The 16,097-nt window shown below is 38.3% G+C and overlaps 1 protein-coding gene across 4 annotated transcripts; it reads left to right on the top strand.

The window, feature by feature from the left end:
• The first annotated feature begins 11,942 nt into the window (after window positions 1-11,942).
• LOC112802183 (putative Myb family transcription factor At1g14600) lies at window positions 11,943-15,754 on the top strand. 4 transcript variants are annotated; one of them, XM_072197494.1, is made up of 9 exons: window positions 11,943-12,270; window positions 12,359-12,411; window positions 12,597-12,636; window positions 12,938-13,370; window positions 13,463-13,539; window positions 14,279-14,384; window positions 14,460-14,537; window positions 14,632-15,312; window positions 15,424-15,754. In XM_072197494.1, exons 4-6 carry the CDS (start codon window positions 13,127-13,129, stop codon window positions 14,312-14,314), a joined length of 357 nt encoding a protein of 118 aa, XP_072053595.1. In that variant the 5' UTR covers window positions 11,943-12,270; window positions 12,359-12,411; window positions 12,597-12,636; window positions 12,938-13,126; the 3' UTR covers window positions 14,315-14,384; window positions 14,460-14,537; window positions 14,632-15,312; window positions 15,424-15,754. The 4 variants fall into 4 exon arrangements, with proteins under 4 accessions (XP_072053595.1, XP_072053594.1, XP_072053598.1 ...); XM_072197493.1 differs by having other exon boundaries at window positions 14,632-15,754; XM_072197497.1 differs by having other exon boundaries at window positions 12,083-12,270; window positions 12,597-12,612; window positions 14,632-15,754.
• Window positions 15,755-16,097: the final 343 nt, after the last annotated feature.

Here is a 16,097-nt window from a genome sequence, read left to right on the forward strand (position 1 = left end):
CATGTGGGCCCTCCTATCCACTAATGCTCAAAGCCTTGGATCCTTTTTATTTTTACCCTTGCCTTTTGGTGTTAAAGGGCTATTGGCTTTTTCTGCTTGCTCTCTCTATTTTTTTTTTTTTTTGAATTCACTGCTTTTTCTTGCTTCAAGAATCAATTTGATGATTTTTCAGATCCTCAATAACATGTCTCCTTTTTCATCATTCTTTCAAGAGCCAACAATTTTAACATTCATGAACAACAAATTCAAAAGACATATGAATTGTTCAAGCATACATTCAGAAGTCAAAAGTATTGCCACCACATCAAAATAATTAATCTGTTATAAAACTCGAATTTCATGCAATTCTTCTCTTTTTCAATTAAGAACATTTTTCATTTAAGAAAGGTGATGGATTCATAGGACATTCATAACTTTAAGGCATAGACACTAAGACACTAATGATCATAAGACACAAACATAGATAAACATAAAGCATATTTTTTTGAAAAACAGGAAAATAAAGAACAAGGAAGTTAAAGAACGGGTCCACCTTAATGATGGCGGCTTGTTCTTCCTCTTGAAGATCTTATGGAGTGCTTGAGCTCCTCAACGTCTCTTCCTTGCCTTTGTTGCTCCTCTCTCATGATTCTTTGATCTTCTCTAATTTCATGGAAGAGGATGGAATGTTCTTGGTGCTCCACCCTTAGTTGTCCCATGTTGGAACTCAATTCTCCTAGGGAGGTATTGATTTGCTCCCAATAGTTTTGTGGAGAAAAGTGCATCCCTTGAGGCATCTCAGGGATTTCATGATGAGGAATTTCCTCATGTCCATGAGTGGGATCTCTTGTTTGCTCCATCCTCTTCTTAGTGATGGGCTTGTCCTCATCAATGAGGATGTCTCCCTCTATGTTAATTCCAACTGAATTACAGAGGTGACAAATGATATGAGGGAAGGCTAACCTTGCCAAGGTAGAGGACTTGTCCACCACCTTATAAATTTCTTGGGATATAACCTCATGAACTTCTACTTCCTCTCCAATCATGATGCTATGAATCATGATAGCCCGGTCTATAGTAACTTCGGACCGGTTGCTAGTGGGAATGATTGAGCGTTGGATAAACTCCAACCATCCCCTAGCCACGGGCTTGAGGTCATGCCTTCTCAGTTGAACCAGCTTCCCTCTTGAATCTCTCTTCCATTGAGCGCCCTCTTCACAAATGTCTATGAGGACTTGATCCAACCTTTGATCAAAGTTGACCCTTCTAGTGTAGGGGTGTTCATCTCCTTGCATCATGGGCAAGTTGAATGCCAACCTTACATTTTCCAGACTAAAATCTAAGCATTTCCCCCGAACCATTGTAAGCCAATTCTTTGGGTCCGGGTTCACACTTTGATCATGGTTCTTGGTGATCCATGCATTGGCATAGAACTCTTGAACCATTAAGATTCTGACTTGTTGAATGGGGTTGGTAAGAACTTCCCAACCTCTTCTTTGGATCTCATGTCGGATCTCCGGATATTCACTCTTTTTGAGTTTGAAAGGGATCTCGGGGATCACCTTCTTCATGGCCACAACTTTATAGAAGTGGTCTTGGTGCACCCTTGAGATGAATCTCTCCATCTCCCATGACTCGGAGGTGGAAGCTTTTGCCTTCCCTTTCCTCTTTCTAGAAGTTTCTCCGGCCTTAGGTGCCATAAATGGCTATGGAAAAACAAAAAGCAACGCTTTTACCACACCAAACTTAGAAGGTTTGCTCATCCTCGAGCAAAAGAGGAAAGAAAGGAGTAGAAGAAGAAGAAGATGGAGGAGATGGAGGGGGCTTTGTGGTTCGGCTAAGGGGGAGAAGTAGTGTTTAGGTTGTGTAAAAATGAGGGGGTGAAGAGGGATTTATATAGGGGTGGAGAGAGGGGTAGGGTTCGGCCATTATGGGTGGGTTTGGGAGGGAAAGTGGTTTGAATTTGAATGGTGAGGTAGTGGGGTTTTATGAAGGATGGATGTGAGTGGTGAAGAGAATGGTGGGATTTGATAGGTAAGGGGTTTTTGGGAAAGAGGTATTGAGGTGATTGGTGAATAGGTGAAGAAGAGAGAGGGTGGTAGGGTAGGTGGGGATCCTGTGGGGTCCACAGATCCTGAGGTGTCAAGGATAGCTCATCCCTAGACCAAGTGGCGTGCAAAAACGCCCTTTCTGCCAATCCTGGCGTTAAACGCCGGGCTGCTGCCCCTTTCTGGCATTTAACGCCAACTTCTTGCCTATTCCTGGCGTTAAACGCCAGTCTGGTGCCCCTTTCTGGCGTTAAACACCCAGAATGGTACCAGACTGAGCGTTAAACGCCCATTTTGCTGTCTTCCCTGGCGTTTAAACGCCAGCAAGTTTTCCTCCAGGGTGTGCTATTTTCTCTTTCTGTTTTTCATTCTATTTTTGCTTTTTTTCAATTGATTTTGTGACTTCACATGATCATCAACCTACAGAAAACATAAAATAACAAAAGGAAAATAGATAAATATAACATTGGGTTGCCTCCCAACAAGCGCTTCTTTAATGTCAGTAGCTTGACAGTGGGCTCTCATGGAGCCTCACAGATACTCAGAGCAATGTTGGAACCTCCCAACACCAAACTTAGAGTTTGACTGTGGGGGCTCTGTTTGACTCTGTTTTGAGAGAAATTCTTCATGCTTCCTCTCCATGGTTACAGAGGGATATCCTTGAGCCTTAAACACAAGGGATTCTTCATTCACTTGAATGATCAATTCTCTTCTGTCAACATCAATCACAGCCTTTGCTGTGGCTAGGAAGGGTATGCCAAGGATGATGGATTCATCCATGCACTTCCCAGTCTCTAGGACTATGAAATCAGCAGGGATGTAATGGTCTTCAATTTTTACCAGAACATCCTCTACAAGTCCATAAGCTTGTTTTCTTGAATTGTCTGCCATCTCTAGTGAGATTCTTGCAGCTTGTACCTCAAAGATCCCTAGCTTCTCCATTACAGAGAGAGGCATGAGGTTTATGCTTGACCCTAGGTCACACAGAGCCTTCTCGAAGGTCATGGTGCCTAATGTACAAGGTACTGAGAACTTTCCAGGGTCCTGTCTCTTTTAAGGTAATCCCTGCCTAGTCAAGTCATCCAGTTCTTTGGTGAGCAAAGGGGGTTCATCCTCCCAAGTCTCATTACCAAATAACTTGTCATTTAGCTTCATGATTGCTCTAAGGTACTTAGCAACTTGCTCTTCAGTGACAGCTTCGTCCTCTTCAGAGGAAGAATACTCATCAGAGCTCATGAATGGCAGAAGTAAATCCAATGGAATCTCTATAGTCTCAATGTGAGCCTCAGATTCCCATGGTTCCTCATTAGGGAACTCATTGGAGGCCAGTGGATGTCCATTGAGGTCTTCCTCAGTGGCGATCACTGCCTCTTCCTCCTCTCCAATTTCGGCCATGTTGATGGCCTTACGCTCTCCTTTTGGATTCTCTTCTGTATTGCTTGGAAGAGTACTAGGAGGGAGTTCAGTAACTTTCTTACTTAGCTGACCCACTTGTGCCTCCAAGTTTCTAATGGATGACCTTGTTTCAGTCATGAAACTTTGAGTGGTTTGGATTAGATCAAAGACCATGGTTGCTAAGTCAGAGTGGCTCTGCTTAGAATTCTCTGTCTGTTGCTGAGAAGATGATGAAAAAGGCTTGCCATTGCTAAACCTGTTTCTTCCACCATTATTGTTGTTGAAACCTTGTTGAGGTCTCTGTTGATCCTTCCATGAGAGATTTGGATGATTTCTCCATGAAGGATTATAGGTGTTTCCATAGGTGTTTCCAACAATGCTCTGATGATTTGTGAGGCTCCATGAGAGCTTACTATCAAGCTATTGACATTAAAAAAGCGCTTATTGGGAGGCAACCTAATTTTTATTTATCTATATTTTAATTGTTCTTTTATGTCTTATTAGGATCATGATCATGTGGAGTCACAAAACAAATACTAAAATTAAAAACAGAATCAAAAATAGCAGAAGAAACAGTACACCCTGGAGGAAGAACTTACTGGCGTTTGAACGCTAGGATTACACCCTGAGGAGAGCTGGCGTTAAACGCCAGAAACAAGCATGGAACTGGCGTTTAACGCCAGAAACATGTGGCAGACTGGCGTTGAACGCCTAAAACAAGCATAGAGCTGGCGTTCAACGCCAGGATTACATGCAGAGGGCATTTTACACGCCTAATTGGTGCAGGAATGATAAATCCTTGACACATCAGGATCTGTGGACCCCACAGGATCACCTCAGGATCTGTGGACCCCACATGATTCCCACCTACCTCAACTTACCTTCTCTCTTCTTCACACAATCCAATGACACTCTTCCCCAAACACCCTTCACCAATCACCTCAATCTCTCTTCCCCATCAACTCTTCACCACTCACATCCATCCACTCTTCCCCATAAACCCCACCTACCTTCAAATTCAAAATCCCTTTCCCACCCAAACCCTCCCTAATGACCGAACCTACTACCCTCTCTCTCCACTATATAAACCCCTCTATCCTTCTTCATTTTCACACAACACAACCCTCTCTTCTCCCCCTTGACCGAACCCACAAATTTCTCCCTCTCCTCCATATCTTCTTCTTCTTCTTCTATTCTTTCTTTTCTTTGCTCGAGGGTGAGCAACATTCTAAGTTTAGTGTGGTAAAAGCATAGCTTTTTTTGTTTTTCCATAACCATCTATGGCACCTAAGGCTGGAGAAACCTCTAGAAAGAGGAAAGGGAAGACAAAAGCTTCCACCTCCAAGTCATGGGAGATGGAGAGATTCATCTCAAAGGTCCATCAAGATCACTTCTATGAAGTCGTGGCCAAAAAGAAGGTGATCCCTGAGGTCCCCTTCATGCTCAAGAAAAATGAGTATCCGGAGATCCGACATGAGATCCAAAGAAGATGTTGGGAAGTTCTGACCAACCCCATTCAACAAGTCAAAATCTTAATGGTTCAAGAGTTCTATGCCAATGCATGGATCACTAGGAACCATGATCAAAGTATGAACCCGATTCCAAAGAATTATCTTACAATGGTTTGGGAAAAATACTTAGATTTCAGTCCGAAAAATGTAAGGCTGGCGTTCAACTTGCCTATGATACAAGAAGATGCATGCCCCTACACTAGAAGGGTCAACTTTGACCAAAGGTTGGACCAAGTCCTTATGGACATATGTGTGGAAGGAGCTCAATGGAAAAGAGACTCAAAAGGCAAGCTGGTTCAATTAAGAAGACTGGACCTTAAGCCTGTGGCTAGAGGATGGTTGGAATTCATCCAACGTTCCATCATTCCCACTAGCAACTGATCCGAAGTTACTGTGGATCGGACCATCATGATCCACAGCATCATGATTGGAGAGGAAGTAGAAGTTTATGAAGTCATCTCTCTTGAATTCTACAAAGTAGCCGAAAAGTCCTCCACTATAGCAAGGCTAGCTTTTCCTCATCTTATTTTCTATCTATGCTACTTAGCTGGAGTTGTCATAGAAGGAGACATCCTCATTGAAGAGGACAAGCCCATCACTAAGAAGAGGATGGAGCAAACAAGAGAGCCTATTCATGGATCTCAAGAGACGCATGAGGAAACTCATCATCAAAAAATCCCTGAGATGCCTCAAGGGATGCACTTTCCTCCAAACAACTATTGGGAACAACTCAACACTTCTCTAGAAGGATTGAGTCATGATATGAACCAATTAAGGGTAGAACACCAAGAGCACTCCATCATTCTCCATGAGATTAGAGAAGATCAAAGAGCAATGAGGGAGGAGCAACAAAGGCGAGGAAGAGACATATAAGAGCTCAAGGACATCATTGGTCCTTCAAGAAGAAGATGCCACCATCACTAAGGTGGACTCATTCCTTGTTCTTATTTCTCTGTTTTTCGGTTTTTATGCTAAATGTTTGTCTATATTTGTGTCTCTACTTTATGATCATTAGTGTCTAGTGTCTATGTCTTAAGGCTATGAATAATTCCATGAATCCTTCACCTTTCTTAAATGAAAAAATGTTTTTAATACAAAAGAACAAGAAGTACATGAGTTTCGAATTTATCCTTGAAATTGGTTTAATTATATTGATGTGGTGACAATACTTTTTATTTTCTGAATGAATGCTTGAACAGTGCATATTTTTTATCTTGTTGTTTATGAATGTTAAAATTGTTGGCTCTTGAAAGAATGATGAAAAAGAGAAATGTTGTTGATGATCTGAAAAATCAAAAAATTTATTCTTAAAGCAAGAAAAAGCAGTGAAGAACAAAGCTTGTGAAAAAAAAGTGGCGAAAAAAAATTTTAAAGAAAGAAAAAGAAAAAGCAAGCAGAAAAAGCCAATAGCCCTTAAAACCAAAAGGCAAGGGTAAAAAGGATCCAAGGTTTTGAGCATCAATGGATAGGAGGGCTCAAGGAAATAAAATTCAGGCCTAAGCGGCTAAATCATGCTATCCTTAACCATGTGCTTGTGGCATGCAGGTTCAAGTGAAAAGCTTGAGACTGGGTGGTTAAAGTCGTGATCCAAAGCAAAAAGAGTGTGCTTAAGAGCTCTGGACACTTATAGCTGGGGACTTTAGCAAAGCTGAGTCACAATCTGAAAAGGTTCACCCAGTCATGTGTCTGTAGCATTTATGTATCCGGTGGTAATACTGGAAAACAAAGTGCTTAGGGCCACGGCCAAAACTCATAAAAGTAGCTGTGTTCAAGAATCAACATACTTAACTAGGAGAATCAATAACACTATATGAACTCTGAATTTCTATAGATGCCAATCATTCTAAACTTCAAGGGATAAAGTGAAATGCCAAAACTGTTCAGAAGCAAAAAGCTACAAGTCTCGCTCATTTAATTAGAACTAATATTCATTGATATTTTGAGATTTATAGTATATTCTCTTCTTTTTATCCTATTTGATTTCCAGTTGCTTGGGGACAAGCAACAATTTAAGTTTGGTGTTGTGATGAGCGGATAATTTATACGCTTTTGGCATTGTTTTTAGGTAGTTTTTAGTAGGATCTAGCTACTTTTAGGGATGTTTTTATTATTTTTTTATGCAAAATTCACATTTCTGGACTTTACTATGAGTTTGTGTGTTTTTCTGTGATTTCAGGTATTTTCTGGCTGAAATTGAGGGACCTGAGCAAAAATCTGATTTAGGCTGAAAAAGGACTGCTAATGCTATTGGATTCTGACCTCCCTGCACTTGAAATGGATTTTCTGGAGCTACAAAACTCGAAATGGCGCTCTCTCAATGGCGTTGAAAAGTAGACATCCAGAGCTTTCCATCAATATATATAAGTCCATACTTTATTTGAGATTAGACGATGCAAACTGGTGTTCAACGCCAGTTCCATGTTGCATTCTAGAGTAAAACGCTAGAAACACGTCACAAACCAGAGTTAAACGCCAAACAGACGTTACAACTTGGCGTTTAACTCCAAGAGAAGCCTCTGCACGTGTAAAGCTCAATCTCAGCACAAGCACACACCAAAGTGGGCCTCAGAAGTAGATTTCTGCATTTAGACTTATTTTTGTAAACCCTAATAACTAGTCTAGTATAAATAGGACATTTTACTATTGTATTAGATATCTTTGGAATATCCTTAGATCATCTTTGGATTATTTTGGGATTACCTTATGATCCTTTGATCACGTTTATGGGGGCTGGCCATTCGGCCATGCCTGGACCATCACTTATGTATTTTCAACGGTGGAGTTTCTACACACCATAGATTAAGGGTGTGGAGCTCTGCTGTACCTCGAGTTTTAATGCAATTACTACTATTTCTATTCAATTCAGCTTATTCTTGTTCTAAGATATTCGTTGCACTTCGACCTGATGGATGTGATGATTCGTGACACTCATCATCATTCTCACTTATGAACACGTGACTGACAACCACTCCCGTTCTACCTTAGAACGAGTGAGTATCTCTTGGATTCCTTAATCAGAATCTTCGTGGTATAAGCTAGAACCCTTTGGCGGCCATTCTTGAGAATCTAGAAAGTCTAAACCTTGTCTGTGGTATTCCGAGTAGGATTCAGAGATTGAATAACTGTGACGAGCTTCAAACTCACGATTGTTGGGCGTAGTGACAGACGCAAAAGAATCAATGGATTCTATTCCGACATGATCGAGAACCGACAGATGATTAGCCGTGCTGTGACAAGAGCATTTGGACCATTTTCACTGAGAAGATGGGAAGTAGCCATTGACAACGGTGATTTCCTACATACAGCTTGCGATGGAAAGGTGTAAGAAGGATTGGATAAAAGCAGTAGGAAAGCAGAGATTCAGACGGAACACCGCCTCTCCATACACTTATCTGAAATTCCCACCAATGATTTACATAAGTATCTCTATCTTTATTTTATGCTTTATTTATTATTATTTTCGAAAACCATTTATAACCATTATAATATGCCTAACTGAGATTTACAAGATGACCATAGCTTGCTTCATACCAACAATCTCCGTGGGATCGACCCTTACTCACGTAAGGTATTACTTGGATGACCCAATGCACTTGCTGGTTAGTTGTGCGAAGTTGTAACAAAGTGTGATTCATGTTGAGAGCGCTACCAAGTTTTTGGCGCCATTTGTTGATGATCACAATTTCGTGCACCAACAAGCAACAATTTAAGTTTGGTGTTGTGATGAGCGGATAATTTATACAGTTTTTGGCATTGTTTTTAGATAATTTTTAGTAGGATCTAGCTACTTTTTAGTATATTTTTATTAGTTTTTAAGCAAAATTCACATTTCTGGACTTTACTATGAGTTTGTGTGTTTTTCTATGATTTCAGGTATTTTATGGCTGAAATTGAGGGACCTGAGCAAATATCTGATCCAGAGGCTGACAAAGGACTACTGATGCTGTTGGATTCTGACCTCTCTGCACTCAAAATGGATTTTTTGGAGCTACAGAAGTCCAAATGATGCACTCTCAATTGTGTTGGAAAGTAGACATTCAGGGCTTTCCAGCAAAATATACTAGTCTATACTTTGCCCGGGTTTAGACTATGCAAACTGATGTTCAACGCCAGCTTTCTACCCTATTCTAGTGTTAAACGCCATAAACAAGTTGCAAGCTAGAGTCAAACGCTAGAAACAAGTTACAAACTGGCGTTTAACTCCAAGGAAGACCTCTACACGTGGAAGCTTCAATGCTAAGCACAAGCACATACCAAGTGGGCCCGAAAGTGGATTTCTGCATCATTTACTTAATTTTGTAACCCTAATAACTAGTTTAGTATAATTAGAACTTTTACTATTGTACTAGGGGTCTTTTTCCCCATTTTTCAAATTCATATGCTACTTGGGGAGGCTAGCCATTCGGCCATGCCTGGACCATCATCACTTATGTATTTTCAATGGTGGAGTTTCTACACACCATAGATTAAGGTGTGGAGCTCTGCTGTTTCTCGAGTATTAATGCAAAGTACTATTGTTCTTCTATTCAATTCATGCTTATTCTTATTCTAAGAAATTTATTCGCACACAAGAACATGATGAATGTGATGATTATGTGACACTCATCACCATTCTCACTTATGAATGCGTGGTTGACAACCACTTCCGTTCTACATGAAAACAAGCTTGAATGTATATCTCTTGGGTTTCTAATCAATGATTCACATCGACTCCCCTCTATCAATGGGGCATCTGAATCTGAGATTAGAATCTTTGTGGTAATAGGCTAGAATCCATTGGCAGCATTCTTGATATCCGGAAATTCTAAACCTTGTCTGTGGTATTCCGAGTAGGATCTGGGAAGGGATGACTGTGACGAGCTTCAAACTCGCGACTGTAGGGCGTGGTGACAGACACAAAAGGATAGTAAATCCTATTCCTACACGATTGAGAACCAACAGCTGATTAGCCATACGATATCTGTGCATGGTATTTTTCATCCGAGACGAGAAATCCGATAGTTAATTAGCCGTACAGAAACCGTAGAGGACCATTTTCACTGAGAGGATGGGAAGTAGCCATTGACAACAGTGACACCCAACATACAGCTTGCCATGGAAAGGAGTATGAAGGATTGGATGAAGGCAGTAGGAAAGCAGAGATTCAGAAGGAATAACGCATCTCCATACACTTACCAAGTTCTATCTTTATTTTATGTTTTATTTATATTTTAATTATCAAAACTCCATAACCATTTGAATCTGCCTGACTGAGATTTACAAGATGACCATAGCTTGCTTCAAGCCGACAATCTCCGTGGGATCGACCCTTACTCACGTAAGGTTTATTACTTGGACGACCCAGTGTACTTGTTGGTTAGTTGTGCGAAGTTGTGAAAAAGAGTTGATATTACAATTGTGCTTACCAAGTTGTTGGCGCCATTGAGATCACAATTTCGTGCACCAGTCTCCTTGAGTTTAGCATAAGGACATGCTAATGGTTAAATGTGGGGAGATTGATAAATCACTATTTCCTGGTTTATCTTGTGCTAAATTGAGTGGATTTTGTCAATCTTTCATACACTTACACATATAAAATGCATGGTTTTACATTTTCCTTCCTAATTTGATGCTATGATTGAAAACATGTCTCTTTGGCTTTAAATTTGCTATTTTTAATCCTCTCTTATTACCATTCATTGCCGTGATCTGTGTGTTAAGTATTTTCAGGATTTATAGGGCAAGAATGGCTTAGAGGATGGGAAAGGAGCATGCAAAAAAGGAAAGAACACAAGGAATTAAGGATTTCATAAGCGAGCATTGACGCGCACGCGTGGAGTGACTCGTACGCGTAACCAGAGGAAAATTCAATGACGTGCACGCGTGGAGCGACGTGCATGCGTGAATAGAAAATTTCTCAGCGACGCGTACGCGTGACAATGCATCACGTGCTGCACTAACCGAAAATCGCAGAGGGAGATTTTGGGCTGCTTTTGGACCCAGTTTCAAGTCCAGAAACACAAACTAGAGGCAGGGGCTAAGCTTAGACTCAAGGGACATTCACTTTTGCTTTAGTTTTAGTTAAGTTTTGAATTCTAGAGAAAAAAAATATTACTACTTCCTCTAGGGTTCTTCACGTTCGGAGAGTTTTAGTTTTACACTTTTGGATTAGATCTTGAGAGAGTTACTACCTTCGATTGAAGTTTTTATCATTATAGTTTGCTTTCTTATTTTCTTACTCTTGTGTTTTTCTATTCAGTTTGTTTAGAGTTATATATGGATATCTTTGATTTTGAGATTTATTAATGCAAAGATTATTTTTACATTTAATTTCATTGTTTGTTTGATTATCTCCAATTAATTTATTAGCTCAAAAATTGCTTTCACTAAACTAATTTTAATTACCATGTCTTCTTTCTACTCCCTTTACATGTTTGCGAAAATGGCATCTATGTCAATGAAGTAGACTCCCAACTTGACTTTGGAGTTGATTAATAGAAAACCCTTGAATTAGAATACTCAATTATTAATTTGTGATTGGAAGTTGTTGGCTGATTCTCTATTCACTAACTCTAATCCTTCCCTAGGAGGGAATTAGGACTTGTGAATCAGAGTTGGTTTAGTTACTTGACTTTCCTTTATTAGGTAAAAGATAACTAAGTAGAAGCAACAACCTCTTGCTATTATACTTGGAAAAATCAACAAGAATAGAAATTCCAATTAATCTTCTCCTATTCAAGGCTTTTTATTTCAAATCTATAAAAACCAATTGTTAATTTTTATTGCTTCAATTGATAATCATTTATTTTTTCTGTTTCGCAACTCTAAATTTTCTCAAACAATTCCTGACCAATAAGTTACACTCTTTTGTCAACTCTTTGGAAAACGATCTGGGAATTCTACTCCCAGTATTTGATTCTTAAATTGTAACATCTTCTAAATTGACAGCGAGAATTCCTCGGTTAAGACTGTACTCACAACGCAACTTTTTTTAATATTTCTTAACCAGCATTTTCTCGCGCATCACAGTGCCATGATAAATTATTTGGTCAAATTTTTCCTTAATCTGATTATTTGATTTTGAATTTGATTTTCTTGGTTCTTCATTTTTTTATTTTTTCAAATTTCTATTTTTTGTTATAATATGATATTTGGTTTAGGGTTTTTTTTCTAAACTTCTTGACATTTAGTTCTGTTCTGTTGCAGCTGTGGTAGTGCCCAGCTACTGATATGTGGTGCTCATTCTTTGAGTTCATTCTTTGCTGAATCTCGTTTGGCAGAGAATACCTCTAGATTTTTTGCAAGGTGACAAATTTAGAGCATCAGCAGATAATTACATTAGGCCTCTCCTAACTAAGGTATTCAAGTTGCTTTTCAGCTTCAAATTATGCCTCGTTTAGGTTTTTTGAAGTTGATTGTGATTTCTTTCTTTTGTATTCTCTCCAGGAGTTCCATCTCTTTTCCCTGATCTTTCGTCTTTGTATAATCACCTTGGGAAGGTCAGCTTTATCCCTTACATTTCTATGACTAAAAAACTATGAGATATTTGATTGTATTTTTTCTTCCATCATGTTATATAGTGGAAGAAGATAAGCTTCCTATGGGTTCTGATTGTTCTTTTTCTTCTTTTGAACTTTGTTTAGGCAGACATTTTTGAATAACTTATTCTTGTATTTTTTCACAGCACTCTTCAAGCTAAGGTATATTAAAGATCAGATAGAGAAGTAAGCAGCTTAATTTCTTTATTCATCAGTATTACTCTAAACTACTTTTGACCTACTACTACCGTAACATACATACAATGATATTAAATTAAAATCAATGTTTTCCACTATATAAATTAGTTTACCATAGCCTCGGCTAATTGCTTAAGTGAATATAGGTTTTAAAGGATAGCTAGTAATTAATTACTACTATATATATAGATAGAGAGTGGTCACTACTACAGCCTGTATGTTCTTGTTTAATTATTTGTTATTAGTTGTGTGTATATTTAAATGTTTGCATCCTTGTTTTGGTTTTCAGAGGTAATTTGTCAAGGAAGAATTCAAGAAATTATTGTAGCATTTATACTGAGCATCGCGTCTGCTAAAATAAATAAATATGTCAGAGGGATTTGAGATTCATCAAGAGAATAATGAAGGAAGTGGCGGCAAGAGTAGTAATGATAATGAGGGTGAGGAAAATTCATTTGACTTGAATGAATGAGTGGCTATGAGTGATGATGAGGAATTGGAAGAAAAGAATAATAATGAAGCAAAGGAGGAGGAGGAGGAGGATAACAATGAAGAAGAAGGGAATTCAACAAACCCAAGTAGCAACAGCACAACATCAAGAGAAAGGAAGAGAGGGAGTGGTGTGAGACAATATGTGAGATCAAAGATGCCAAGGCTTTGTTGGACTCCTAATCTTCATCTCTCCTTTGTCCATGCTGTTCAGAGGCTTGGAGGTCAAGAAAGTAAGTCAAGGAACCAATTAGCTTTTGCCCTAATTAATTAACATATACTATAATTGTATGTTATAGTTGCTAGCTATATTGAATTGCTGCAGGAGCAACACCTAAATTGGTGCTTCAGCTAAGGAATGTCAGAGGCCTAAGCATGGTTCATGTCAAGAGTCACTTGCAGGTAGCTATTAGATTCTACTCCTTAATTATCTTATGTATTCCATTTTTTAACTTGTTCTTCTTCAGAGAGAATAATAATTCACAAATAAACACACAAAAATTGAACCTGCACGTTCTCCAATTAAACTAGATATAATACTCTTTTTTACTGACTTCTATTTGATGGTTTTAACCTCTCCTAAGATTTTGAGATATGAAAAGCATAAAAAAATCTCTTAGAAAATTACCTGATTCTTAGTAATTTGTCTTTGAGGATTGCAAAAATTCAGACACTAATCTTGATTAGTTAGGGAAAGAAAGCATTTAGGAAGATGATCGAGCCATTTTGCTTGAAGCAGGGCTTACATGATCATCATCAGCAAAATTCTATGGATCATCAGCAAGGCTTATATATTCATGAGATTGTCTTCAGTTTCTCACACTTATTCTTCAATATCCTTATCTTCTTACTTGTCCTCCCTAGATTTTTGACCATGAATGATTTATTCTTGCTAGAAAATCGAGCAACTTTAAGGGCACTGTAGGTCATCATTCTTTAAATATATATTATACTTAGCTTTATTACTTCTTCGAGTTTGTAAATATTGCTATATCTTTGCAGCAATATTGTATTATGTCCATGCCATGTATTAGTACCAAGTGGCTTATTGATTTTTCTTTGAAATTTGTATTATTGTCTTACGGATACTCTTCGAGTCTTGGTTATAGTTTGTATGTTCTTATGCAATCCTGTTTTGCAGGAGTTAATTGATTTTCTGAAAGAAACTGGGCTGTAGTCAAGTGCAGCTGCCACTAGAAATGCTTCAACTAAGCTTTTGGGTGTTCTGCATAAATTTGTTGGTCCAGGTTACTACATTAACTTTTGAATGTCCTTCCCTCATTATTTATTTGTTACAAGGTTCTAAAGTTTTCCCTGTGCAGATATTAAAAGGTTCCCTACTGATGTTAAGCCTGCATTGCTCAGGGCTCTTGATACTGAGTATGAAAAGAATCCATGAGGTATGTTGTTCATGATGTATTTTCTGTTAAATCTTTTTTGTTTCTTAACTTTCCAATTGTCCGATTTTTTTATTTTTTCATTTATTTACTTCAGGGAGCATCTACAGCTCCCAAGAGATCAGTCAAAACATCAGACTCATCTTCCTTAGTTGCTGCTGGTGGTTTGGATAGCTTGCCTCGTGAAGACATTAGTGGAAAGATTACTCCTACTCTCTTGAAGAGCTTGGAAAGTCCTGAGTGGAAAGTTTGATTGACAATATCTTTCAAATAATTTGATATTGCTGGCTTGTTTTAACTATTTATTATAACTGAAAGGAATGATGTTTCATGACATTCTTCTATGATTTCCTTTTAGGTTCGTATGGAGTCAGTTGAATCTGTAAATAAAATACTGGAAGAGGCAAATAAGCGCATTCAAGCAAATGGAACTAGTACTTTAGTAGCATTTGTATTATAATTTTGAAACTGTTGCTATGTGTGGGACTGAATTCTGGGTGGTAAAATCCCACATGGACATGAACTTTATATTGCAAAGATTAGGATAATTACATGGATGGGTGATTACAGAAGATTATATAGGATTATGAAAGATTGCATTAGATAAATTTGGGGCAGTGTTGATTATTGAAAGATGGTAGAATCTTGTATTTTTATTGAATAGGTTCTTTCTTAATAATTAGTTGTTTGATTTTTACTGTATTTCAAAGATACCAACATACAAAGCTGCTTTAACTTTGCTTATGGTATTTGGTGTTGGACCAACAGTTTTTGGCAAGTATGTTTTCTTCAAGTTCAAAATTTTCTTGATTTCTGTATAATCTACATAGTTTCATTCCCAAATAAGTGTCTTCAAATGTTAACACATTTGTATGTTGGTTCAATGCAGTGTGTCTAATGTCCATAAACTTGTGAGGGAAAAAATGGAAGCGTGTTACGTGCCTTCACTGCCTTGGCTAGGTCGAGTTCAAGCAACCTTGGCTATGGTCGAGTTCAAGCAAGAGTAAAGGCTCGCAGAATCCAGTTAAGTCATGAGATGAAGCAACATGAAGCTACAATGAAGAGGGAGAGATTGATATTTTTTTTCCCAATGGAACTAGTACTTTATAACTACTTGGGTTATAAGAGATCGATATAGCTAATTTGGTTTGAATTTTATTAATGTAATACTAATTTTCATTAATTTATTTTTTTAAATAATATTTACATATTTTTGTTAATGTTTTTTCTTGTTTTTGGAGTGTTATTAGAGTACGTGTAAAAGCACATGTCAGATTTTTTTTTTTTTAATTTGATAGGGATGTACCCACGCTTTAAAAGCATGGCAATAGGGCCATGTTTCTTCGACTATGGGCACGCTTCAAAAGCGACACCATATCTTTACTATTGGCACGCTTTAAAAGCATAGCCATATCTTTCACTTTACGGTACGCTTTTAAAGCTTGTCGATAGGTTAAGATCTATGGCCACACTTTTTAAGCGTGGCAAAAGATGAAAGTGTGTCAATGGAAAAAGCGTGCCGATGAATCTACAAAAGCGTGGCGATAGAGCAACCGGCACGCT

This window comes from Arachis hypogaea, chromosome 1 (assembly GCF_003086295.3).
Source record: "Arachis hypogaea cultivar Tifrunner chromosome 1, arahy.Tifrunner.gnm2.J5K5, whole genome shotgun sequence".
NCBI classification, from domain to species: Eukaryota; Viridiplantae; Streptophyta; class Magnoliopsida; order Fabales; family Fabaceae; genus Arachis; species Arachis hypogaea.

What these genes read in the sequence shown, in the direction of transcription:
- LOC112802183 (XM_072197493.1), top strand. Translation starts at nt 13,127, where the DNA reads ATGAGTGATGATGAGGAATTGGAAGAAAAGAATAATAATGAAGCAAAG. An exon ending in GAGGCTTGGAGGTCAAGAAA is followed by an intron (nt 13,371 to 13,462) that starts GTAAGTCAAGGA and finishes GAATTGCTGCAG; the next exon opens with GAGCAACACCTAAATTGGTG. An exon ending in ATGTCAAGAGTCACTTGCAG is followed by an intron (nt 13,540 to 14,278) that starts GTAGCTATTAGA and finishes CCTGTTTTGCAG; the next exon opens with GAGTTAATTGATTTTCTGAA.